Here is a 27,268-nt window from a genome sequence, read left to right on the forward strand (position 1 = left end):
ACTTTTTGATGATATTCTAATTTATTGAGATGCACCTGTACATTTGAAAACATTAACAGCGTCACCTTCGCAATTGTCCGCACTCTGGAAGATCTATCGATTAGTTAAGTTATGTCATCTTAAATTAATTATTCGATTCGATAATTGAATAACAGACTCACTGTTTAATCCCCTGAGAAATCCACAATCCTCTTAAAATGTTGTGAACTGCAGTGTCCATGTGATAAGTGCCGTCGTGAAAATAATTTGATTGAATTTAATATTTTACACAAGTGTCATTACACTGTCGACTCGACAAGGAGCCATCAGTCCGGGGAAACGGAACAGATATTGCCTCGTTTTGGCCTGCTGTAGAAATAGGCCTAGTGTAATCAGCAGGGGATAGGTTGTTCATTGCTGCCACTTTTCGCATAGGAACAATTGCTCCTCTACGTGGCTGACTCCTACTGTAGGTCTAATAAACAAACCTATCTTTTCTGTCTTTAAATCCTGTTTTACACTATGTGGATTGTTTGACCGGGTTCCACACTATTAGCCAGTGATACTTTTGTTAATTGAATGAAAAAATCACTTGTGTTACATCAAGGCTTGTCTGTATTGTATTGCCTAGTACAGCTATACTCACCTCAGTGGGTTGGTGTGGTGATAAAGGTGAATGAGGATTATAGCAGTGAGAGGCACTATAGCTAACCTTTGCAACAGCAGACAACAGTGAAATCAGCCAAAACAAACGGCTACAAAACCCCTGATAAGCACGTCTATGGATAAGTGTAACAGCATTTAATGAAGAAAGTGTGCTTTTTATTGAAACCTTCACAAATGTTAGCTTTAACTTGCTGGGCCCTCCAACCACATGTCATATTAGTTAGTGGAATAACAAAGGGGGGCTAAGACAGTGAAACAGAGGTCATAGACAAACACGTAGCACAATGACACCACCACAACACTGGACAAGCACTGAAACTAAACACACACAGACAACTTAGAAATTTGGGGAAATGGTTTAATATTGGAGACAAGGGCAGAGAACACCGCACAAGAACAAACATCTACCAAAAGTAATCTATACTGTCCAAACTACACACATTGTGACAAAACAGTAAAAAACCTAAAACTACAAATAATTTACTTAACACATTATATAGTGACGTGTATAAATGCCTAAAGCTTCAGCTGTACAGACTTCACAGCAACAAATGACACTTACCGCTTTTGAGGCGAAGTGGCACAAGCAGAGACCCACAGTTATGTGCTCAATTAACAAAACATAAACGAACACTGAAGTGATGCATAAGCAGTATGTGAAAATCAGGGTTGTTTGTGTAACTCAAAAGTCAGAACCAAACTGTCCTTGTTCCACATAGATGCCAAACCCGGGGACCAGTAAAGACAAGGCCACAGGAAGAGGCCAGACATTTTTTTTTCCAATATAGAATTTTTCCTTTAATTTCCAATATAAAAACGATCCACCGGTACAAAATGTGTTAGTACAACCAGCTGTAGAAAGAGGAAAGCCTTATATCCAAGATAATTTGTTATGCAGGCAAAAACACCAAAATGCAATTCCTTTGGCTTTTCTCAAAACACATGTATCTATCAAAATCTTTGAAGGATAATAAAACTATCAGATTACATACAAGCTTAAATGTTACAAAGGAGAAAGAAAAGACAGGACATTTATTCCACAATATCCAAAAGATGCAAAGCGACTACAAATTTGATTTGAAAGCACTTAAGAGCACCAGAAAAGGACACAGAAACAAACCATACAAATTGAGTGTTGGGGATGAGAAATATTTGACATGGCCACTTAATTTCATGACCCGTTTCAATATTGTGCTTTTATCTTCATATATGACAACTTAAACAAAAGTATGGGTCACATGCCCACCATTCACTTTACTGATCGATTACTTTTAGGTTATGTGGCAAAATTATCACACTATTATACAATAACTAGTATGGTATAGGACACTCATGGTTTTTTTCTCATGGCACAATGCTGAAGGGTGTCTTTAAAATCAGCGTGTTTAGAGCAAAAGAGGTCAGACGCATGGGTCAGTTCCATTGCTTCATTCAATGTTGTGTTTAATCACTTATTTTAAATGTAAGAACATGACATTGAACCGAGGCATATTAATGAAAGCCAGATTTATGTTTTAATCCCAAATTCATTATTTGTTAAATCACTTGAAAAGAACATCTACAAGAAAAACATTGAAAAAAGTGATGGTTCAGAGTAATAATAATAATAATAAAAAAAAACTTCAGTGCCCCCCTTTTCATAGGGATTCAGCTCAAGTTCCTAATACTAGCAATACCTTCTAGGCAGTTACTCCGGAGATTATGGCACTTTGTATTTTAACTTAACTTTTGCACTATATATGAAAACAAATAACTAAGTACTGAATACACACACACCATTTATTTCAAATACAGGGAAAATGTCATGCATTTGTGGTTGTGAACACATTACACTCTATATGCACATCTCAAAAAGGGCACATACCCCTTTCTTTCCTTGTGCTGGGATCATTTATTTTTCAATCTTTAATGATGATCATTCCCCATTTTTGATGTTTTAGAAGTCAAACCACTGAAGAAAAAAAAAAAAAGTATATTGTGTAAGTTGTATACAACCAAGTTATGATTTGAGGGCAATTTTTTTTTTCTTTTCATTTCATCCTGTTGCGTCTGATTCTGTGGTCCCAGAGAGATATCACAGAAGGTCCATGAAAGATTTGCTTGTTTTCTAAACAGAAATTAGTTTCCCAGACACAATAGACCCTGAGTGAATGTCATAGTGCCACAACTTTCACCATAGACATATCCTGATAGAATGCAGACCTTGGGGGCACTAAGTGGGTAGGGGTGGGCACTGTGCTATGTAAACGGCAAGTTTTTTTTTTTTTTTTCAGATTCAAATGGAATGCTTTGGTAAAATATCGGTTTTGGAGGTTATCATCATGTTCCTCATAACATAGCCTATTCCACTGGCTTGGGTTTATAGCAAAGAGAAATGAATAGCTAATTAAGGCCTACTGCTGTTTGCCAAGAAAAATCTGAGAAAAGGTGTGGTGCTCCTGTGCGTGTATGTAAACATTAATTTCTGGCAACCAAAAAAGTATGTGCAACATCCTAAAAGTGACCGATGACACCATAAACTGAAACACCTCAAATCCGGTGACAAAATCAAGCAGGGTTTCTAACACCTAATGTGCTCTAGTTTGTCTGTCTGTACACTTCCGTATAGCTAGAAAATTGCGTACCTCTGTGCCTGAACAACATTTCATGTGTTCTCATGGTTATAGAGCTGAAGAATACAGATGAACCGTCTTAGAAGAACTGTTTATATGTGAGCATGCTTCAGTGAAAACCTATGTTGACTATGAGGAAAAACAAGAGACTTCACATCTGTATGTAAATGGGAGCACATTTAACAAGGGAGGTTTAAACATGTCCATCCCTCTTAAATGACATGCTTACTGCTATTTCCAAACTTCATCTCGCAAACATAAACTGTTCATTAACACACAGAAAATTAAAACACCCATGTTAGACCATATAAAAGAAATGCACTTGAATTGTTGGCAAACCATTTTCTATATAAATCTCACATTTTTGTACAGAGATTTACACAGTAAGAAGAAATTGAAACAAAGCACTATAGATTTAAAGACAACTAAAAATAAAAAAGTTCACAACAGCAATAGCAGTATCGGTAGAAAGCCTTATTTTCTCTAGGAAAAAAAAATCAAAAATCAAAAAAAAGAATTCAGCTTTCTGTAAAACACAACACATTGGAACATCACATACAAATTAAGTGAAATTGTTAAATCCAGACACCATTGTTACTGGGGCAGTTAGTATTTATATCCTAATATTCTCCTTTATTTCACATCTCCACAGTAAAAATATAGGTATTCTAGTGTGCATTTAAACCACAGATTGTCTAGTTGTGAATCAGTTCTAGAAAAAAGACTATTGTAGGTAGCACTTTCCCCAAATGGGTGAATCTTTTCGTTTAAAAAAAATGTTCTGTGCCTTCATGAGAAAGAAATATCCCAGTAAACCTAAGTATTATTTTTCCTTCTGAAGAGACGATAGCAATGGCCTTGGTCAAAGTATGACAAATTCAGATACTAACCTTCCCCTCTCTTAAAACTGCTCAGTGTATTTCTTAAGCCAGTGAACAGTATTGCTAGTGGCATTAGATGGTTTTGTGCAAATCCCTGTATTGAACGTTCAAGTTTACTAAGATCTGGGATTTAAAAAAAAAAAAAAAAAAAAAAAAAAAACCTCCCCCACAGATTTTTGTTGTTGTGAAATCTGTTTACAAAAATCCAGTCTTCTACAAACACAGGTTAGATTTCAGACCAGCTAGATGTGAAATTAAGTTACATGCAAAACCAGACCAAAGGAAAGCATAAAAAAAAAATGAAAAAAAAAAAAGAAATTATAAATCACATAACATCTGAGCATCAGTAGACAGAAGCCGGGCAATGACTGAACTTAAGAGAGCCGTCAGACAATGATGTGGTGGTGAGGCCAAGGGTTTGTTTTTGGTTGGATCTGAGAGTCATGGAGACATGCTAGAACAAAGATGAGCAAACAGGGATGGAGGTTTCTTCTGAGGGAAGAAAGCAAAGAATCAAGAAGAAAGGAGGGGAGTGAACACAGAAAGGAGGGGAAATAAGACAGCAAAGGAAAGGTGGGAGAGAAAGAGAGAGAGAGGGAGAGAGAGAGAGAGTTAGACACATTGCGACACAACCACACACACAAATATAAGTAACTGTGCACATCTTATTAGACTACACACGCAACAATGAGATGTAAAAGCACAAAGTAGCAAGAATGAGGACAAAGCATACTGAGGATGCCTAAATTTCCCCTATAACAGTGGAAAAGGGCCTACAAGTGCATACATAGATGAAGGCATGCACCCAGCCTACATTACGTGGGACAGGAAATTATTTGGGGAAATCTGGACTTAAGCTTCAGTTGATGGTAGCAAACATTTAACGGCTGACAGAGGTGACAATGTGAGTGAACAGGAAGGCAAAGCAGAGTGGCCGCGAGTAAAGGTGAAAGGCCATGCTTGGGCCTTGGAGTCTGGGATTGTTTTTATTGTTGCAAAAAGCATTACAATGCTAAGTAAAAAAAAAAAAAAATTAAAAAACACAAAACAAAAAAAAAAGGAGTCCACTCAAGAATTGGAATTACTGCAAGAGTCCAATTTGAGGCAGTGCATTTTTGTATAAAAATATACATTGTATTCTTTTTTTTGTTTAGAAATCAAAATGTCAAGCCATCAAACTCACTATTCATCTCTACATACAAACACACATTTTGTTCAGCTTCAATTGAAAGGAAGAGAGAACTCTAAAGGAATGAGCAAAACATTTCTTTGGGCAACAAGAATTTTGTTGTGCCATGAACAAGTCTTTGACTTGGTTAAGAAGAGTGCAAAGGAGTCTTCTCTAAATCTTAATACTGTACATTCAGTACCCATATTCAGTAATCAAGCATATAAATGAAAACCATCCAAACAGAAATCACACCAAAACAGAAATTGGATGACAAATGTAAAAGAACGGTAATTTTCATACTCCGTATTTCATTCACAGCTAACTTTATATAGATTAAAAAGAAAGTGGACAAAGAAACACATGATTAACTTTCATGTCCAATAATACCTCTAAGACCCTACCAATATATACAGCAGTATCTGCCTCTGGTGCATCATAGAGGACTTACCCTTGCAGTGCTAACTTGACAGCAAGGGGGCGAGGTCCCCTGATGACATCAGTAGGGCTTGCTGTCATTCTTTGATCGTTTCAGCTGCACCTTCAGCCTCTTCATACCGATCTGGAAGCCGTTCATGGACTGGATGGCCGCCTGTGCTGATACCGCATTGTCATAGCTGACAAACCCTGATAAAAACGAAAAAAAAATGGTGTTAGGAGCAGGTCTAAATCTTTAGACTTCATTTCAAAGATGACAAATAACGACCACTGGTTACAGTGTGAAAGAAGCAAAACACTGCCTGAGGTGGTACACGTACCAAAGCACTTGCTCAGATTGGTCTGTTTGTCGATGAAGACTTTGGCAGATACCACATTTCCAAAAGGCATAAACATCTGCAGGACATCCTGGTCCCCAAACTCCTGTGGCAGGTGGTAGATGAAGAGGTTGGCTCCTTCAGGCCCTGGATGGAGGAGAAATTAGGCATACAAGATTTAAAAGATGTTCAATTTTATGTGCCATAACCTCAAATAGGAGTATGAAATACAGTATGAACCACAACAGTATGCAATTGAGAACATTTACATTTAGTCATTTAGCAGACGCTTTTGTCCAAAGCGACGTACAAGGGAGAGAAGTGTCAAGCTACGAGCAGTAGAGACCTAGTGTAACAATAAATAGATAAATAGAATAATAAATAGAAGTTATGGAATGGTGGCCTTACCCTCCTTCTGGCTCCCAGCAGCCCCCTGCTGCAGCAGAGACTGGTTATAGAGAGAGGGCAGGGCCGAGGCAGTGTACTGCTGCATCCCTGAGTAAGCCTGGGTGAGGGCATCCATTGTACTCGCTGCTGATCCATTGTTTAGACTTGAGCCGCCCAGTCCGCCATTAAGGGCAGCCATACCTGGGTGAGGAGGAGGAGAAAAAGGTATTAGGACAGGCCCCTTAAAAAAAGCACAGCATATGGTATGTCAGCCCAATTACCAGGGGATGATGTGAAAGAAGGGCTGGGCGATATGGACCAAAAATCATATCCCAGTATTTTTATGCTGAATACAGACACACGATTTGCATCACTATTGTCTACGAAGACGGCAAAATGATCCGTTGCCTCCCAACGCCACTGTAGTGACAATGTTTTGCACAATGTGATTGAACAGCATGAATAGTGCATATAGGTTTTGTATTTCACTTTTTTTTTTTAAATAAAATTACCCATTGTAAGCATTTATGTTATATGCACAATATGATCTGTTCTTGGGAAAATCTACATTTATTTATTTGCTGAAGTGTCAGCAGTGAGCCCAGGCTGTAAACACGGCAACAAGAGGTGGAAGAAAATCACTTGACAGTTCCACAAAGAGGTATAGTATACCGTGAAAAAGCTATGTAATCATAACCCAGTGTGATTATAATCTGCCATTCAACACGTATACAAATTGCTTTTGTTGTCTGCAGATGATATGCTAGCACTAAACTGTAATGCCTACGATAAACATAAACAAGTGAATCGGACAAAACCAGATTTATTTCATTAAGATATCTTAGCAGGTAGGGTAACTGCCCTATGTCTTTTGGAGAAGTGTCTGGAGTAGCTCGGTTATAACGTCAAAATTGTGCCATGCTGTGAATGAAGTTAGGCACTAGCAACCGGTCTAATTAGCCAACTATTAGCTAGTGAAGCTAAGTTGACAACCTTTTGAAGCTATATTTTAACCACAAAGTTAATGCACTTACTTTAGTGGCCATGCCATCAGACACAGAAAATTCAAGCCCAATTTCCGATAGTGATTGAGTGCCTTCCTGACTTAACTACTGTGGTAGTTGACATTATGAAAGAGACGGCTATATTCTGAGCAGTTTTATGGTGAAAATACAAACAGGAAAACGGTATAAAAAGATACAATTTATATGCAAATGAGTTCACAGACGTAGCTTCACTTGGAAAGGTTTTCAGTGTGTTTGCTTACTGTTCACATTCCCTTGGAGGGCGCTTAGGTTGCCGAAACCCACTGATGCCCCTGTAAGGCCCTGCAGGGCCCCCAAAGATGCCAGAGAGCTCATAGCTGCGCTAGTGTTGCCTGCACCTGACGGTTCAGGGGTAAGAAGAGCGAGATGAACCATGCATTAGAACAACAAAACAATTAAACCAAACACAAAAATCTTCAAAAACTATGTCTTTGGGTGCATTTTGTGGCCAAAAAACAAACCACACTTAAATCAAGAGTTTTTTTTTTGGAGACACTTGTATTGTATCAAATGTTAAAGTTCTAATGAGCCACATTTCCCCCCTGGACCATAGGCGAAGTGCACAGCACACAAGAGCACACAATGGAGTGAAGATATTTTGTGTACCTTGGCTAGCCAGACCGGCAAGGCCCCCTCCGTTGGAGGATGACATTTGGGAGCTGGAGGGGTTGGCTGTGACCTGGGCAGCAGCGGCAGCTATCGTGGCCAGGTTCTGCAGCTGCATAGCACTCATACCTGAGATGGGCAAACAGGACTCCCTTAATCTTATTTTCCATTACAGTACATCTCAGGCAAGCCAAATTAGTTTAAAAAAAAAAAAAACACGGCAATCTTTAACGCACTCTTTATCATTTACACATCTTCCTAATTGTAGACCTTCATCAATCCTGTATACATTTATATTGGCCTGGAAATTGTATGATGAAGTGGTTGCCATGTTACAAAAAAGGATATTGGTTCGGGGGAAGACACTTAGCAGGGTGCCGTCACTCAGAAGTACATTGGCAACAACAACATCAAAAACAAACAAATCTGACTCCGCAGGTCGTTTAGTTTTTAACTGGCATTACGGAGCTCACTGGTTCAAAAGGCTTTACAAATCAGGGTTCACATTCTGCCTTAATCCATGTGACTCACCACCAAGTTGCTGCATGCCGCCAAACTGACTCATGTTACTGGAGGAGGTTGCCTGCTGAAGCAACTGCGAGAGGAAAAGGAAGAAATTAATTACCATGACTGCATAAAATACTACAAGAAACGTCCATTTCAATACCATCAGAGCTGTCAAACCAACTACGTCACAAACCCATTATTAACATTGGGTAAATGATCACACATGACTATTCTACACTACAGAAACAGCCTGCTCTTACTGCCAGGTACTGTGGGGTGAGGCCACCGAGGCCTGAAAGGTTCCCCCACGTGGAGGTGCTGTTGAGCTGCTGCATCTGCTGCAGCTGATGCTGCAGACGCCGCTGCTCCTTGTCCTTCTGGGTGTCGGCAAATTTCACCACCATGGGAGAGGAACAGCCCTGCTGAGAACAAAACACATCACGTTTAGGACAGCCATAAAAACCACTCCAGTATTGTCATGGCTACAAGTGATGTACGGGTGAAGAAAAAAAGAAAAGAAAAGAAAAGCTTTACACTAATGAATCAGCAAAATAGGACCTGTAGTTACATAAGACTGTGTATGTGGAATCAAAATCATTGCGGTCCCTTGTTGTGGCAAAACATTACATCATAGCCACTTTGTAAAGACCAGACAAAAGACAAAAATGCAGCCCAGAGCACAGGCTGATCTCACACATACACAAAGTAGTGGAAACCAGGACACTTACTGAGCTAAAAATGGGGGGGGGGGAACACACAACACAAAAATGTACACAATTTTACAAACACAAACACTATTAAAAGGTTCAGACAGATACAAAAAGGAAAATCCCATCACAACACAAGTATTTATAAGTACTGTTATTCATCAGGCACGTGTCTTTGTCAGGCACACATTTGGAAACAATGGACAGGGGCTCGTCACCACTTCCCTACTGACGTCCATGCTCACATGTGACACAGACTGCTGCAACTGACTAGAGATTCAACCTATGACCTACGATCATTGGCACAAAGACTGTGTGGCTAAATCAATAGTTCAGTGGGATCAAATAGAATAGGCAAATAAATGTGCCCTAGTGTGTGCTTGTACAAGAGCCAGTTAGATTCCAGGTTTTTGCATGGGTGGCCTAACTGTGCAGATATTGTCTGCCATCTTCGCTAGCCAGTGAGTACTCTGAGTGAGAGGTGCAGTTAAGATTACGTGTGTGTGTTTGAGTTGCGGGGGGGAGGGGATAAAAGGAAGGGCTAAGGGGTACAGTACCTCCATAGTCTGTGAGTGATGCATGGTTTTGATTGCATTCTGTGCCATTGCCCTGGTAGAAAACGTAATAAATGCACAGCCTGTAGGAGGAGGAGGAAGGGGAGGAGGAGGGACAATAGGAGAAAAGAGGAGGAGAGACAAGAGAGAAACAAAAACAAGACAAAGGTTTTGACAAGCCATTATGAAAATAACATGACAAAAACAGAACAGAGAATGGTATTGAAAGCACACAGAGCCGTTCTCATTGGTTAGCACACAGAGAGTAGACACACAAACACAGTTTCCGTCAAGATGTTTCATAAACAATCCAGGCCAATCAACATGGTGCTTCAGGAGCATGGAAGGGTTGGTTGTAATTTGATTGGCTGTTGAGCTCAAATGTCAACAAGCTAACGAAACTGAAATCAAAATTGTGGACTGCATCTTTAAGAGTTGAGAACGTACTACATTTGTCCCTGCACTACATATTAGAGGCCGCCATCACTGACAATGAACACTGCAGTAGAGTTTCAAGGTACATGAATTAAAAGCGACAGTATCTTGCTGTTCTTCCAAAATGACCTCCAAAATACTAAAAATGAAATGAATCATGGCTCTAAAATTTCTAAAAGCATATTTGTTTTACTCTTGTGAATGTATCATGTTGAAAAGATGCATATACAGGGGGAACAAAGGACAAGACCACATAAAAGGCTTTCAGCATCCACACAGGTTTACAGTGATCAGGGCGGTCTACCATAAAGTGCATTTTCCACAAAGCCCACAGAGGTTGGTGAATACACACAGCTGCTGATGGGAGTGGCCAAATGTGAGCGATTTTGACTAGCAAATGTTTAACTTTCCACCACCAGCAGAGAGAGAAACTCCAATATTCCCACACAGACACAGATAAAAATGGGACGGACTTTGATTTTTATCACATGAGACAAAAGGCAATCTACAGGTTTTTTTTCCACTGGAAATCTAGCAATGCTTTGGGGGGGGGGGTTCCAAATATGTTTTGTATCGTAACCTTGCTACACTCTGGTACTTAGAAGTTGGGGGACGAGCGAGTTAGAAGAGACACGGCGAAAACAAGTACGAATGGTATCCGAGGGGTTGAGGGGGCTTGTGTTTACCAGATGCCAAAAATAGCCTGGTTCACAAGAAACACTGGTCACAAATCATTTGGGGCATGTCTAAGGCAATCTTAACAATCGTCAGTCTAGTTCAGCACAGCAACACAAGTCAGCCTATGTTGTGAAACAGAATCAATCAATTGGTGCAAAGCTGACCACTAAAAGTGTGCACTACAAATAAACTAAATTTATGGTAAATAAACTATTTTAAACTACAGTAAGCAGTTACTATAAAAAAAAAGAGACCAGTCAGCATTAACAGAACAAACAGGCCATATTTTCAGAGAATTCTATTTGAATAAGCCAATTCGTTTTCTGCCTTAAAGTAGGCGTTTGAGAAGCCGCTTCGTTTCCTCCTCACACTGCAACTGCGTAACTTCAATATCATTTCCCATGACATTCTTTGTTGAATCTCCATCATGCTTTACTTTCTAGGCTGCTGTATGAGAAACCCCATCTGAGTGGCAACTTAAAAGTTGATGTTTTGAAACATTGACTGGCACCATACACTTCACAAATCGCTCTTTTCACTGACGTTCGAGCCACTGATATATTCTGAAACTTGTCTTTGGACCGCTGCTTCACCGTAGTAACATTAGTAGGAGGATTCGTGTTGGTTAACGTTGAGATCACTGACACGGCCGCTTGCGCTAGTCCTTTTGCATTCGTGTTTTTTTTCTGAGCAGGTTCCCCTTTAGAATATGTAGATTTAAGTTTTAGCCAGCTGCCCATTTTCACATGCCTTTAAAGTTCATATTATTGAAACCGGTCTGTATATGCTAGTGAGAGATGCTGAAACAGCAGAGCCTTGTAGACAGAGGCAGGCACTGTCCAAGGCAGAAGTCGGTCCATCTGATTCAGCACTTTCAGCCAGTCATCCTGCATTCCACACCAATGCAAACGTTGGCTGAATATTATCAGACATAGTTGTAAATGTTTGGGAATTTCACGCATTATAAAGGACTAGATTTGGGGGAAATCGATGAAATGTAAAAAATACCCACGACGAAATTCAAGCAATAGTAGTGGAGGGCTCCAGAACAAATTCTTTAAAGGGTAAAAAGGTCAGGTATTTAGGAGACACTTTTTATTCAAATAGGAAATAATGTTAACACCACATACTAAATGTGATGCCTAGCATTCCCCAAGTCAAAACAACTCAACCATATCAGGCTAATTAACAGTCCCAAGCTTGACAGTCATATAAGCCAATCAAGGAATTAAGGATATCAAAAGGCTACTGTAAGAGATTCTTACTTTAAGAAGGCATGGAGGCAAGTATAAACTGACGGGGCTTTTCAGTCTTCACTTTAACGTGCTAAGCACAGGAGCCAGGGGCATTTTATTTCACAGAAGGCATGGATCTCATTTCATTCCCTGTGACTCGTTCTCGCAGAACCCCCCCCCCTTGAATTGGCCCTACACAAATCACATGTTTGCATCCTTATAAATAGGTCCAAACAATAAATAAAAAAACAGCTAGAGTTGATGTTTGTGTGAGTTTATGCTTAATATTATATAGAAGTCTTTCAGTTACAGCACACACATACATATGTATAATATAACATATGTGTGTAAGTGTGTGTTTGTGTGTGTGTGTGGGCATATGTGAACAGAATTGTTCTAGTGTTTGTGGTGTGTTGTTCTGTGGACAGAATTGAGACCACTGTGCGCCAAACAGAATGGTGGTTGAAAGACTGGATGGTCACAAGATGGCAGCTGGAGATGTATGATGTAATAGTGGCCATTTTTCCACAAAGTGAACGAGGAACTGAAACTCACCTCGGCTGGTGCCATCTGGTCCGCGCAAAATTCGGCATTCTTCTACCTGTCCGAATGGGGAGAACATCATCCGAATCTCGTTCTCTCCATACTTTTTTGACACCATACCGATGAAAAGCTTGCGGTCTTCCACAGCTGGAGAACAAAACAAGACAGAAGAACTCACAACAGAAATCCCCACTGCATGTTTATAGCCACAGTTAATGTGTACTCCCTGCTATTATGCAGTCTCTTCCAAGACAATTCCCAGAAGAGCAACTACACTTCCCATTTTCTTTTATTCCAGAATGTTCTTTAGCCCTCCCTCTAGTCCCTTTGCAAGCCCAAAGGCAGCTAAGCTTATCATTTAATCCCAGAAATGAATCCTAGTGAAGTGTGCAGTGTACTACAATGTGAAGAAAGGGTCGACAACTAGAATTTTAACTCACAGTGCTGACGCTCACCGTTAGTTTTGTCTGTGTCGGCAGGCTTCATCTGAATGGGATGATGCATCTTGGAAAAATAGAGGGAAACAACCATATTAGCATTTCAATAATTGTTGATGTTTTTAAATCACTTTACCAAAATATGCTTATATCCTGATTCAAAGAATGTATTTTATATCAATGTACTAATTTGCATTCATCCAAAACCACTTCGGAGCCCTTCAGACTATGCACCTGAAACGGCCCAAATATCAGCCATTTTATTTAATGCCAGAGCAAATGTTACACTGCTGAACGCCACTCAAAAGCAGCTCAGCACTGCTCTCAGGACTCACACTAAGAATAAATCAAATAGCAAAACTGGCAAAGCGCTTTTTGGGGGGGGGTGAAACAGGCCAGCATGGAATACAGATGGCCCTCTCAGCATGAGTGTTAACGTCAGGAACACAACAATGCAGCGTTCGAGTTGCCTTCACACCCAATAGCACACTACTGTCTCTACGGCATGCGAAATATTACATCATTAATGGATTCTGCAGAAAAACTACAATGATTCCTGTGAGAAAATAAAATTGATGTACTAAAACTTGGCTTTGAGATTAATTTTAAGATTAAATTGCGGTGAAATGGAAGATTTGTGAAGGTTCGTTTACTCTGCACATACTACATTAACGCATGTCGCTCAAATGAGAAAAAACAATATTGGGAAAAAAATTGTTAGACCTCTCCTCCTACATCTAGCACACTTACCCCAGTTAAGGTCTTTATGTTATGCAATGCATTTTGGGCCTCCAGAGCAGCCTTTCTGGTATAAAACGTAACAAAACAGCAACCTGCAAGGAGAAGAGGGGGTATTTACAGAACAGGACTTAAAAATAGATGGCAGAAAAGGAGCACAGATTGGAGACAGTCTACAAACACTTGACAAGACAAAAGTGAAGGGAAGTTATAGAAGAAAGTATTGCAAATAGCATTGGATATGAACTGGTTGGATGGATATGAACAACGCTCCTGACGGGTCACGATTTGAACTCAAATTCAGGTTTGATACAAAGAGATCCGCGCACCCGGCGTAGGCAGCAGTGTTTTACATAACGCAAGGGTGCTCATGCACATACTCAAAGCGGGGGTGGGGTGGTGGGGGGGTTGCAACAGAGCAGGCAGGAAGAGAGACGGAACGCGCTCTACATCTTGGCGTCCCAGTTGAATGCCAGTGGCGACTCGGGCTGCCTGTCAGTTGCGCTGTGAAAGTGGAGCACTGCAGAGTCTCTGACCTACATAACGGAGCACTCCAATGCTGCTTTTCCCTGCCTCTCCTGACTGCAGGAAGCGCTGGTGAAGGCAGTACTGAGCCTGTGATTCTTGTTGTGTGGCGGCTTCAATGGCGGTTATATTTAGCCATTTCATCATCAAGGCTACGGTGTATGTTTATATCTGCCTCTGTTCATGGTTTTATACCATATCTACATACTCAGTTCACACATTAGTCATGGGTCTCAATACAGGGTTATGCATATGCAAAATATGTGGTCGCCATGGTAACGGCCACCAGGAGAAGAATAGGAACATCTTGTCAATGGAAATTCACCAGCAGAATCAATCTGGATAAAGCGCATGTTATGTGCTTCTGCAGTTTCGTGTAAATTGTGCTAAAAAATTATACAAATCAGCCTGAGCATTGAGAAATGATCCTGAGCTCTACTGCAGGAACGGCAAGTCATCAGAGGTTCACATCTTGTGCTAAGGCCTTTTTGGTGGCTACGTGCAAGAAAAAAAAAAATACATAAAAATTCACCTTCCCTGTTTAGTGGGAGGTACTGATATTTGCATGATATAACAGTTATCTCTTGATCAATTTCCTGTTTTTCAAACCACTAGATTAAAAATTAAAACCACTATTATTACTAACATTTAATTTGACAGTGTCGTTGTCAAACACAGAATCACCTGCCCATGAGTCGACAAAAAATGAAAGCACTCAAGAGAGAACCAAACCCCTGAAAAACAGGATAACCACTTGCTGTTATATTTATCAGCCGACTGATGAAATTTATTTCAGACTTCAGCCTGCAAGGTTCTCTTTAGTCCCTTTTCTAAATAGATTAAAGCATATTGACTGCAGAAGCACAGCTTGGCATGGCTTCAGCTTTCATGTGATCTAGCAAAGGTCAACTATGCCCTGGCATCTACGGAAACCCTGCAGCCTGACAGCCATGTGAAACTACTGCAAACACGTGGTGAGGGCCTTGACGCTCTTGGTGTTATGGGCTTCACACATCAGTAAATATCACAACAATAGTACTACACAAAAAAAGACCACTGGCTGTGATGTAGACGGGCAGAGCAGAGATGGGGTCAGGGTGAAATGAAACGAGATAAAAGGGCAAATATGCCAGCTGTGGTAACAGCTGTGGTTGACATCAGCTAATGCAAGCTTACCTTTGCTTTGGGGTGGGTTTTGAGTACGATCGCGAAGAATGTTGATTTGGTGAATGGCACCATAAGGCTCAAACAACTCCTTCAGCTCGGTTTCTGTCCAGGCCCTTGGGATCTGCCCAACAAACATCTTGATGGTGTCTGGATCGGGCTGGTCCAACTGTTCTAAAGACCCATTCATGTTGTTGCCGGAGCTGCTGCTGTGGAAGAGAAAAGAGGGGATTCAAGTTTACATAACGGTAAAGCTAGATAGCTAGCTCCTGACGGCTTTTTGATAAAGACACACTTTGCGCCAACACTTGACTGAGCTATACTGAAACTGACATTCAAACACAGAGAATTCAATGCTGGCCCTGACCCCAAAAGCAGTCTTAATATGACCTTAGAGGTGGAGTGAGTGAAGTTGACTAATACAGACTTATCATACATATCAGACTTACAAGAGGCAATATAGAGAAAACTACAGTTAAGATGGACAGCCATGACATAGCCTTGATGCAGAGACAAGGGATAGCTTTGTGTTAAATACAAGTGTTACAAAAAAAACACATGCGGATAAATCAAACTGTTCATCCACAAAGACAAGGATCATGTGGCTAAAGCATATACAACTATACAGACCTTGGGGTGCGAGTAATCCATCTCTTACACATAGAGCTCAAACGTTCAGCAGAAACACCAAGATCCTTAAAGGACTTAAATGACATTGCCCAGTTCAAATGCACCACAAAGGTCAGATAAAGCCTGGGGTCCCGTTAGTCTAGAACTAAAATATTGCCAAGGGATCAAACGACAGAAACAAGGTCTTTGTAAATGCCCCCCTGAAGATTGGTCCTCTTGACAAACTCAATAACCATATCTGAAGCCTTGTAGAATCCAAACATTTGCGAAGTAGATGCTGGATCATGTCTTCCTCAGTGGCTTAGTGACAGCACCGGGACCGACTGATGGCTCCTCTTCCAGAGAATAGTAAACAAAAGGATATTGTTCGAAGGTTGGCAAATGGTATTCACGATTCCCAACACAATAGCCCAAGTGAGAGATGCGCGTCATAAACACATTGAAGGCTGCCCCTGCCAGGCAGTAGCCACCAAGATATGTGACACCATTTATCAGGCTCCCCATGGCAAATGTGCTGGGTGAGTGGGTCGAGCTGTCAACGCTTATACCCAACTGTGAGACAAACCTAGAATGCATCGCCCTGGAACGTTCCCCAGGTACGATCATCAACTGCGGCCTCAACGGCGCACATTATTTCCCTTGTGCAAATATCTAGTGAGACGTGGGGATAGAGTAATGGTGGCAAATACTACCATGTCAATGAGAAGATGCTAATCTAAGAGTTTTAGCGCTACATAGGCAGCCCATGGCACCATTTTAACAACAGGCCTGAAACATACATGAGCGGTTCTGAAACCTTGAAATTCACAACAGATCTTAAAAACTTTCCTTTCTTCTTTTACCTGGAAATAATATCCTGGCCAACTATGTACTAGCTCACTCTCGAGGAAATCAAGCAATTTGTGTGTGTGAAATCGTAAACAAAGAGAGGCTTTTTGTCTTTTTACCTGGGCATGATTAATTGTAAAGATTAAGTTCTCTTACATAACACCGAGTTTTAGATTTAGATGGACTCAGGAGGAAGAGACTGAAATCCTATCTGCCTCTAAACAAACATGATACATACTCACCACCTTCTAACAATTAACACATTTCTGGAACACACACTGACACGCAAACCAACAAGTTTGTTACCCACCTTAACACCTAACCATATTTAAAAAAATAAAAAATAATCCATTAACAGTTTCTCTGATTGCATTTCAAGAGTGGCATGTAGCCTAATTAAAGACTGTCACTATTTAACAAGCGTCTTCTCAAATTCTTGTTTAACTGTAAGCAAATGACACCTCGTGGCTTGATAAGGCAGGGGGCCAGAACAGAAAGGTTAGGTTACCACCGCTCCCCTACTCTAATCTGGTTGCCTCAGCCCGATGACAGCCATGGCAGACGACCGTTTCAAAAAGACTGTTGCAACTAAAAGGCATAAGAACACTTGGCTTCACCATCAAACTGCTTACTTCCGTGCACATCTTGCTATAACGCCATCCAATTACAAATTAGAAGTTGGTTCTATCAAAACTGACAAGGTATAAACAGGCCTTCATCGTGAAATTTGCATTGCATATCCAGACGTGGAATTTGGCTTCTACTGTAGCGAGCTAGCTCCCCATCTTGAGTGTTTCCATCGTCAGGTCCTTACAGTGCTAAAGGTTTTTGTTTACCATACAAGAACCTCAAAACAACATTACAAACCACTGTGTCCCATCTGACCTAAAACCAGGAAGTAAATGCTGTTTGTGACTGTCTTTTTTGAGAATTTGGATCCATCAGCAGACGAGAGGCTACCGTTACACGGCAATTCATGCTTGAGGATATGCATGTCTGCTCTGCAAGCAAAGCTGCAAATTCATCTCACATTGCCACCTGCCGCAAAAATCTCTTGTCCAAGCAGCTCGCATCATTTATGATAGCACAAAAATGAACAAATTATCCAAAAGATGAAGCAAAAACATAACATGATCCACTTTACACAGACCATGGCTCACAACCAAATAAATTGTGAAAGAAACCCAGTGGGGGCAGGGGGAATAATCGCACTAGAGTTTGGACCAGCAAAACTGACCAAGTGTGAAAACAGCCTTAAAACGCACACGTATGTTGCAATAACTGTGAGTAATATCACTTTCCCACCTCCAGTATGATTATACCCTTGGCATTTTCGTGACCCATCACACATGGACACGGGATGCAGACTACTCTCCGGTTAGACCTAATTTTAGTAGTCTCTATAAAGTCCTCTGAAGTTCACACTAATTAATCTGTTTTATTGCAATGCCTGACAGCTTCGTGCTTGATGCTATGGTGTAAACACAGGGTAAATTCATGTCTGATTTGGCTACAGGCCTAACATTTAGGAAGGACAAAGCAGTCCACAAGCTCAACATTCTATACACACATCTATACATGATCTATTCACAACCCAAGATCACTACAATGTAAGGATTACACAAACATAACCAAGCTTGACATGGAGAAATTAAATATTAAGTGTACACCTCAACATGAAGAGAATATGCCCCTACACTGCCGTCAGTGTAAGCAAGCTTTTTACTTGTGTACTTGAGCGTTCACAGACCTAGGTCACAAATGATTAAACTCACTGCAACCCAATTATTGTCCCTGATGTAAAAAGGTTTTAAGACCAAAGAGAATTGTTTTTTAAAGTCTGAAAGTCTCTGATCCTAAGATTGTTTAGACTTCCTTAACAGTCTTTGCTTTTGCTTAGATACACATTAGAGGTGTGAATCTTCACTGGCCTAACGATTCAATTCCATTACAATTCAAAGGGTAACGATTCGAGTTCGAATTGAACGCCATTTTCCCTATAAACTTTTAATTAAACAGCTGTTTAATAAAAGAGACTCACATTACATGAAAAATACTCCCCCCTTTAAAAGCAGATTACCTAGCAGTTGGTCTATGTCTAAACGCTATGCCTATTTTGTAGACTCCTGAATTGTAAATACAACTTCTAGAACAATTCAATTGTTTTTACAATAAAACAAATTAGGCCTACAGGATAATTCGGGTACTGTACTATAAAACTAAAACATACGGCTCTGATCAAACATGATTATCCATATCAGAAGGTAATGAACAGAAATTCATATGTAGGCCTATCTGTAGTAAATACATGTAAAACCTATTGAAAAAAAACGTGGATTGCATTTGGCCACTATGAAACCTCAGGAAGTGGTACCTAGTAGGCTAAAAGTATTAGGCTAAGCTAAGTAGCAGAGCCATATTAGAGATACGTGTTCATTCACTGATGTGATAAACTATGATCAAACTAACGTGTAACTGTAACTGGCTAGCATTACAAGACCCAATGGATGTAGTATATATTGCTAGTATCTGTAAGTCAACGTTTCATTCACTTACATCTATGGCGGACTCGGTGGAAAGTTTTTTTTTATATTAACTGTACTTTGCTAGCGTCGCAAGACCCTAAGGAATGTGTAACGTTACGTAGTGTGTAGCCTAGGTTATTTCCAGTGTAAATTAACTTCTCATTCATCATTACAACTGCATGTTGCAGTGAAATGGGTTTGAATGAGATGATTCAATTGATTATGCTGGCATGCACGTTCAATTACGTTGTTTAAAATAATAATAATAATAATAATAATAATAAAAAATAATAATAAAAAAAAACTCAGCCCCACAGCAAACCTTTACACCAAGTGTAGTAAATTGCAGATTACGGGTGAGCCATAACACAATTTGACTAACAAAATGGCTTTGACAAGATAATGGGAAGCCAAAGCACACCTTGCAGGCTAACCTCAAACAAGGGATGCAGAGGATGGTGTGCTAGCCCATAGCTAGACTTTTCATAAAAATAAAAAAAAACAGAAAATTGAAGTGATAATAATAAAAAGATGTTGTAAGAGTATATATGGTATGGCATCTTTCGGCATGGCATGGAATGGCATGTGTGACCAAATTACAGACAAGCCATGAAAGAGACAACAATATGGCTACAGTGTGATATGTACAGTATGGCTAAACCGATACAAATGTGGAATCATGAATCTGATCTATTCCTCTTTAGTTTAGTTGGGCTTGGTTGTTACTAGCTCATGCTATGTGCTATAGGCCTATTGGTGTCTAAGCGTGCGGTTCGCAGAGGCCTAACTGATTAGCCTACATACTGAACACTTAAAAATGATAGGTTTAGTTGTGATCACACTTACTTGTTCTGTATGTCAGCAAGTAAAACTAAATCTATTGAGCGCTCAAGCCTACTCTTTGTGCAATTCATGGGAAAAGAAACAGACTGTATACCTGGAAATATGTTTAAATCTAAGGCTCTCAAGAACCCTGTCTTAGAAAATGTAATGCCCAGGTAATTTTGTGAACAAAAATTTAACAATTTCCCTGCCAACAACAGAGTAACCTAAATAAGTAGCTATTTATGGCACAGCGAGAAGCCAAATATATTACATATACAAAAACAGATATCTTCTTATGGTCACAACTTTGTAACGACCACGACGTATGCATGCTGCGTTGTGCAGGGAGGCACGTGTTATTAACAGCTGTGGGTTGACTTCGAGCTGAAACCTGAACCCAACGAATGCAGAGAGCTCCCAACTTTTAAGTGATGTAGATAGCTAGATTTCATTACCTACCTAATCTAATCTGCATTCAAGAGACCAAGCGCGTAGTATCCTAAATAAAATCAGCGTAAGCCACACCCAACTGAAATATTTAGGCATCATAACATGATCCACTATGAACGTACAAAATGAAAAGTTTGATAATGTATTGCAACGATGTACATTGGAACACCACTTACAAACTGTAATTGCCTACAGCACGTGCGCATGTGTCCCTCAACCTCCATTATGTGAACCAGATTTCGAAACCCAGCTAGCCAGCTATTGAGGCCAAGTAATTTACAAATTACCCTACTAAAGATAACTTTTAGCATTTGTGTAAGCACAAACAACTAAGATAACGTCTAACGCTTGAAACTCGGTAAACACTACCAAAAGTATTTCCGCATTTCCAGAATACGTTTATTATGCATCAATAACATTAGCTAGTTAGCTAATTTGAGGAGAATAAGGGGAGGCGGCCGCGCGGGCTTGACATTCATTCGCTTAACCACCGATAGAAAGACCAAACTGTTTATTCGTATGAATTAAACCAGTTACATTTTTCTTTAAGTCTATCGGGTATTCTTTTGTTTAAATGGTAAACGATACATTTCCTAATAAACACAACAACCTAACCTTACCTACCTCGCCCTTCACACTACCGTTAGCTAGTTCAGCTAACAAGTTATCGATAACAAGTTAGCTTCAAGTTAACTCAGCCAGAATGTTAACGATACTACTTCGTGTCCGCATTGAAACTTAAGAAATGAGTCGGCATAGGTTACTCTACCCCTAGCATGTCTTAAAACAGCTTATCAACATCAACCTGAAAGCGACTGATTGAAACATTATTACGAGATCTTGATTGCTAACAAACGTTAGCTACCTTGCACACGTTGGTATATACCTAGCTAGCTAGTTAGCCAGCATCTTTGAGGTTAAATAAGTTTAAATGATAATCATAAATAGCCCCAGTGCCATGCAATCTTTCATTCTAGCGTTAAATTAAGACTATCCATGAAGAATCGGTTTCAAGTAGTTAGCATTATAACGTTAGCCAACGAGCTAGCAAGTAGGGCGATTGATAACGCTAGTCTCCATGGATAACTTGGGTAACGTAGCTCAAAAATAACGCCACACAAAACACAGTTCGCCTCAGTGTGTTATTATTAAGTGTAAATGGGAAAAAATACTTACAGATTATCACAGGAACCCATCAATCGACTATCGGCTTTCATATCCGGAAGATATTCAAGACTGTATGCAGAAGTCATGGTTGCATGTAGCTAACTAGCTACCACTGTGGTCTAGAAAACACGCGTGACTGTCTCCCCCCGCTTGTGTGATTCAGCTACTGCGCTAGATATGTCATAGAAAGACAGGTGCAAGGCCTCCACTTCACAGCCAAAGATTCAGTACTAGACCCCACTCGCCGCTCTTTCATTGTTGTTCCCTAAATCCTAACCGAAAACGTCCCCATGGCGAAAGATGATGTTAGCTAAACTAAATGGGTCAGAAGAATGGCCTTTTAACGGAGGCGTGGCTCTGTCTTTGCAAACCATAGGCTACCGAAACACCCATTCTGAAGCCACAAGGGATTTGAATTATTTAAATATTTTTGTTTTACAAATAATATTACGATATTATGCAAATTAAGAGCTTCACACATAAGACATATTAATCGTGAGCATTGTGAACAAGGCCTACAACACAAATCACCATAGAGTAGTCTAAAATTATGTGGCAACAACACAATTAGGCTACCCGTTGTCCTGATAGCACAGCATATTAAATAGTGGAACAGACCTAAAACAAGCTGTTAAATAAAGGCCTTTATGGTCAATTGGAAGACGCAAATCAATAAGCTGCGAGGGGGTTTTAAGTGGGGGCAGCAGGGGTCATATTACTTTTTGGAAGACATCCAAATACATTTCGTATCTTGTTAAAGCCAATCAGCAAGCTAGTTGTACAGTTCATTGTTGTGTAAAAGCACACCACGGATAAATGCACGGATGTGAAAGCCGCCCCGTTGGCACTGTGGTGCAGCAGTTGAGAGTGAAGAACAGCCTCACAATTCGCCACCTCACAATTCGCAACTCACATTATGGTAATTTCCAATACAAAATATCATAATGTAAATAAACAGGTTGTGCAATCTTACCAACCAACGCATGTTTTGTTTACCAGTGACAGTCACAGAGGTGTGGCTGAACCTGTAGTCTGTACATTCAGACATTCTATCCTTACCTAATCCTATTTCACCATATTAAACCAACTAATCTCCTTACATTTACTCTTCCTCCAGTGAGCTGTTTATGGTACAGCACTGTTAGCCAACAATACAAGAACCTCTAACCTTCACAATTTCCACATGACCAGTTTTGACACAGATGACACAGAAAATTGGTCATGTGTGAAGTGAACAACATCCTGTTGGTTTAGTTTGTGCATCACTTATTAATACTACCCATCACATCACACCACACAAGTTCTGCGTTAGGAGCCTACTTGGTTCTTCATTGGTAGGCCTACTTGCGGAAACCAGAGAAGTTCAAACTGTGATGTGAAAGTGTTCAAACTGAGAAGTTGTCTCCCCTCAGACCATTACTCAGGCAGTTCACTTCAAATGTTGATGATTATATGGCATCATGATTCAGCCTAACCCCATATTTAAGGACAAAACCCCCTGAGGATAAACTCAATGACATACAACAAATATACGTAAAAATGGCATCTTAAAATGCGATCTTAAAACAGGGAGATATTTTAACGTATTAAAACAGGGAGATGGTTTAACAAAATGTTTTGTTACACTAATATTTTTGGTTCTCTCTTTTCAGATTAATGATTGCAATAATGCTCCACACAACAGAGGAATGCATGTTCAATTTCCAACTGATGATTGATGCACCACAACAAATGTAATGGGACACACAGAAAGCTCACAGCAACACATCCTTGGACACAAACTAAGACACACAATTATCAGTGACGAGAAACTAGATTCTACCAAAAGGGGAGAAAACGATCACACACGTACCTTAACAGTAAGTCCTCACTTCTCACAGGAGTACAAGATGGGGGGCAACGCATGCTGTCAACATACAAGCTCTTCAGCGAAGCCAGATAGTGGAGCACTCCAAAAGCACTGCTTAGTGTGTGATCGCCTTGAGAAATGGCTCCTTTCTTTGCTGCCCTCTCTCTCTCTCTCTCTCTCTCTCTCTCCCTCTATGTGGTTCACTACAATGAAGAAGCTTGAATTCAGTGCAGTGAAGTGGAGCCCACCCCCTCTGCTGACTGGCCTGGTTGAAATAATCCTTTCTGACAGCTCATCTTGCACTAATGCATTGTGCTGCCTAAAGGCAACCACATCAACAGACCATGAAACCATTTTAAAAATCAATTTGTTTTAATGGAAAATCTTCTCTTATCACTAACACTCATCACTCTTTCTTTTTTTTTTTTAAACAAATGTGTTCATTTTCTGTCATTTCTGAATTATTTCTTCATTTGTTTTTACAATATCATGTTATCTAACAAACACAGTCTCAGTCAGCACTCAAAATGCTCCATCTTAAAAATATGTCTTTGCATTTGTAAAGTATGGTCCATACACTTAACTTAATTTCACAAAAAATGTGGCGACACCAAGTGGTAGCTTCCATTCTGACAACAGACCAGTTTCAATAAGTATGTATTGCCAGGAATATTCATGTGCCCACCTTTAAAATGTGGCGGAGGGAACTGAGCAATGTAATACACTAATAAACCAATGTCATTGGTAAAAGTTTTAGCCTTTTTAAATTTTATTTGTAATATTTTTTTTTTCTATTTTTTTGTTTGTCTGTGTGCCTTGACTGTCCTAAGCATGTATTATCTGACATTATATCTGATATACAAAGTTCAAAGCAGTTTACATCATAGAAAGCCTAGCCATTTAATAAGTTCTGTGGGGAATCTGCAACCCATATCAGAGGAGTAGCTGATCATTTTCCTTTGTCGCTTTGTCCTTTTTTACGGTTCTAAATAATTAACAGTATGATTGACATATTTAGAAATGGTTACAAAATTAAGTAAATTAAATAATTATTGTTCTTACAAAAGCATTGCTATTCTCAGTCTTAAATTAATGTATTAATTATTCACCATTTTAAGTACAAAATGACCATGTTATAAAAACAACAAAAAAGATTTAAAGATGTGGTGATGGTGTGCATCTTACTAACAGCTTGTATGTAAGCCTGTAATATGCGTATTACTAGTACATTATCTTGTTTGAGCAAAAACAATTGTAATAATCAGTTCATATTCATCACAAATTCTTTTTACTAATTTCCAAAAGGGACACAAATTATGTCATTGTTGAAATTAAACATTTTTAAAGCCAAAAACAGAAAAATACTTCATAGAAATCATGGATTACACAAAACATTTATGACGTCAAAATGTATTACATTTGGATAAGTTTTGTCAAACCATGACAGGAATTGATTGTCAGGAATTCAAACGAGGACCCAAGTGCAGATTGGTAGAAGAAGGATTAATTCCACAAACGTCAAAGCACAGAAGATATCCAAAAAAGCAGAGTATTTCTTCAAGAAAAACAAGCCGGCAAGCAGACAAACAGGCAGGCAATAGCAGATTCAAAAACAAACTAAAAAAAACTCATAGAACAGGCTAGCTCACCAGTTGAGACAATCTGACAGGGAACATGAGGCAAGACAGGGTTTAAACAGGCAGGGTAATCATTGGGAACAGGTGAGGAGCAGAACAGGTGAGAAACAGAACAAAGACAAGACAAGGGGCGGAGCACATGGTAGCGCATGGCTACCACCCCAAAGGCACAGGGCATGTCAAACACAGAATCAGGCAAGACAGAGTCCAAGTACTGACAGTACCCTCTCCTCAACCTGCGCCTCTTGACGCCAGAGCGGGATGGTTTGGGTGCTGACGGCGGAAATCCTGGATGAGGTTCTTATCGACGAGAAGGCACCCAGGAGCGTTCCTCTGGAACGTAGCCCTCCCAATCGACCAAGAACTGGAGCCCTCTTCCCCGGTGCCAGACATCCAGCAACTTCCTGACTGTGAAGGCAGGGGCCCCCTCGATGATACAGCTGGTTGAGACAGGGGACTACGGCGGACAGGCTTGATCCGTGAGACATGGAAGGTTGGATAAATCCGGCGAAGGGATGAAGGTAATCTCAGCCGGACTGCCGAAGGACCGAGGACCCGTTCAACCAGGTAAGGTCCGATGAACCGAGGGGCCAGTTTCCAGGAGTCTACCTTCAGCGGCAGGTCTTTGGTGGAGACTCTTCGTCGATCTGCCACCTGCTTGACCTGGGAACCGGAGTGAAGCAACGTGGCCCGGCTTGTCTCCAAGTGGACTTACAGCGCCGGATGAAGGCCTCGACAGAGGGAGCAGAGGCTTCTGACTCCTGGGAAGAAAACAGAGGAGATTGGTAACCCATAGAGCATTGAAAAGGAGACAACCCAGTGGCAGCAACAGGTAGCGAGTTATGGGCATACACCAAGAAGTTGGATTCTGGGAGGACAGACACCTCAGGACCCGCTCCAAGTCCTGGTTAGCCCGCTCTGTCTGGCCGTTGGTTTGTGGGTGGAATCCAGATGAGAGGCTAGTGGTGGCTCCAAGGCATCTGCAGAACTCTCTCCAAAAGGCAGAGACAAACTGAGGACCCCGATCGGACACGACATCACATGGAAGACCATGAATCCTAAAAACCTGATTCATAACCAGAACAGCAGTCTCTTTGGTCGAGGGGAACTTGGGGAAAGGGATGAAATGCACTGATTTGGAAATTCTGTCAACTATGGTGTGACGGTCACAATGCGACCGCACATGACAGCCACTCTTCTACCCGGATCCACGACCGCTAACGCACACACATTGCACTTGCATACAATCGCATACAATCGTGCACACACACACACACACACACACACACACACACACACACACACGGATACACAGTGGGGAAAATAAGTATTTGAGTTTGGCCACTTGCAAAGAAATGCGTGATCTATAATTGTAATGGTAGGTCTATTTTAACAGTGAGAAACAGAATATCAACAAAAACATCTAGAAAACTGCATTTTATTACAGTTATGAATTTATTTGCATTTGTTGCGGCAAATAAGTATTTGAACCCCTACCAAACAGCAAGAGGCACACAGATTAGTCCTCATTAGGCCTAACCAGGTACACCTGATCTCAACTGGTGAAGTGTATAAAAGAAACCTGTCCAAAGAATCATATTACACACCTTCAACCTCACCACCATGGGCAATACCAAAGAGTTGTCCAAGGACGTCAGAGATAAGATTGTAGACCTGCACAAGGCTGGAATGGGCTACAAAACCATCGGCAAGCAGCTGGGTGAGAAGCAGACA

The 27,268-nt window shown here is 40.4% G+C and overlaps 1 protein-coding gene across 12 annotated transcripts; it reads right to left on the reverse strand.

Moving 5' to 3' along the window:
- Nucleotides 1-1,415: 1,415 nt before the first annotated feature.
- LOC105913425 (CUGBP Elav-like family member 2) lies at nucleotides 1,416-24,168 on the reverse strand. 12 transcript variants are annotated; one of them, XM_031565093.2, is made up of 14 exons: nucleotides 16,254-18,298; nucleotides 15,636-15,832; nucleotides 13,947-14,029; nucleotides 13,200-13,263; nucleotides 12,772-12,906; nucleotides 9,872-9,951; nucleotides 8,868-9,029; nucleotides 8,632-8,695; nucleotides 8,101-8,229; nucleotides 7,716-7,832; nucleotides 6,470-6,649; nucleotides 6,065-6,208; nucleotides 5,758-5,933; nucleotides 1,416-4,630 (listed from the first exon to the last, which is right to left on the reverse strand). In XM_031565093.2, the coding sequence occupies exons 1-13, from the start codon at nucleotides 16,337-16,339 to the stop codon at nucleotides 5,806-5,808; spliced, it is 1,569 nt and encodes a 522-aa protein (XP_031420953.1). In that variant the 5' UTR covers nucleotides 16,340-18,298; the 3' UTR covers nucleotides 1,416-4,630; nucleotides 5,758-5,805. The 12 variants fall into 12 exon arrangements, with proteins under 12 accessions (XP_031420953.1, XP_031420963.1, XP_031420964.1 ...); XM_031565103.2 differs by lacking the exon at nucleotides 16,254-18,298 and adding an exon at nucleotides 23,901-24,168 and having other exon boundaries at nucleotides 1,416-5,933; nucleotides 15,636-15,829; XM_031565104.2 differs by lacking the exon at nucleotides 16,254-18,298 and adding an exon at nucleotides 23,901-24,168 and having other exon boundaries at nucleotides 1,416-5,933; nucleotides 8,868-9,026; nucleotides 13,215-13,263.
- Between the last annotated feature and the right edge of the window lie 3,100 nt (nucleotides 24,169-27,268).

The sequence above is a fragment of the Clupea harengus genome, chromosome 3, assembly GCF_900700415.2.
Source record: "Clupea harengus chromosome 3, Ch_v2.0.2, whole genome shotgun sequence".
Lineage (NCBI taxonomy): Eukaryota > Metazoa > Chordata > Actinopteri > Clupeiformes > Clupeidae > Clupea > Clupea harengus.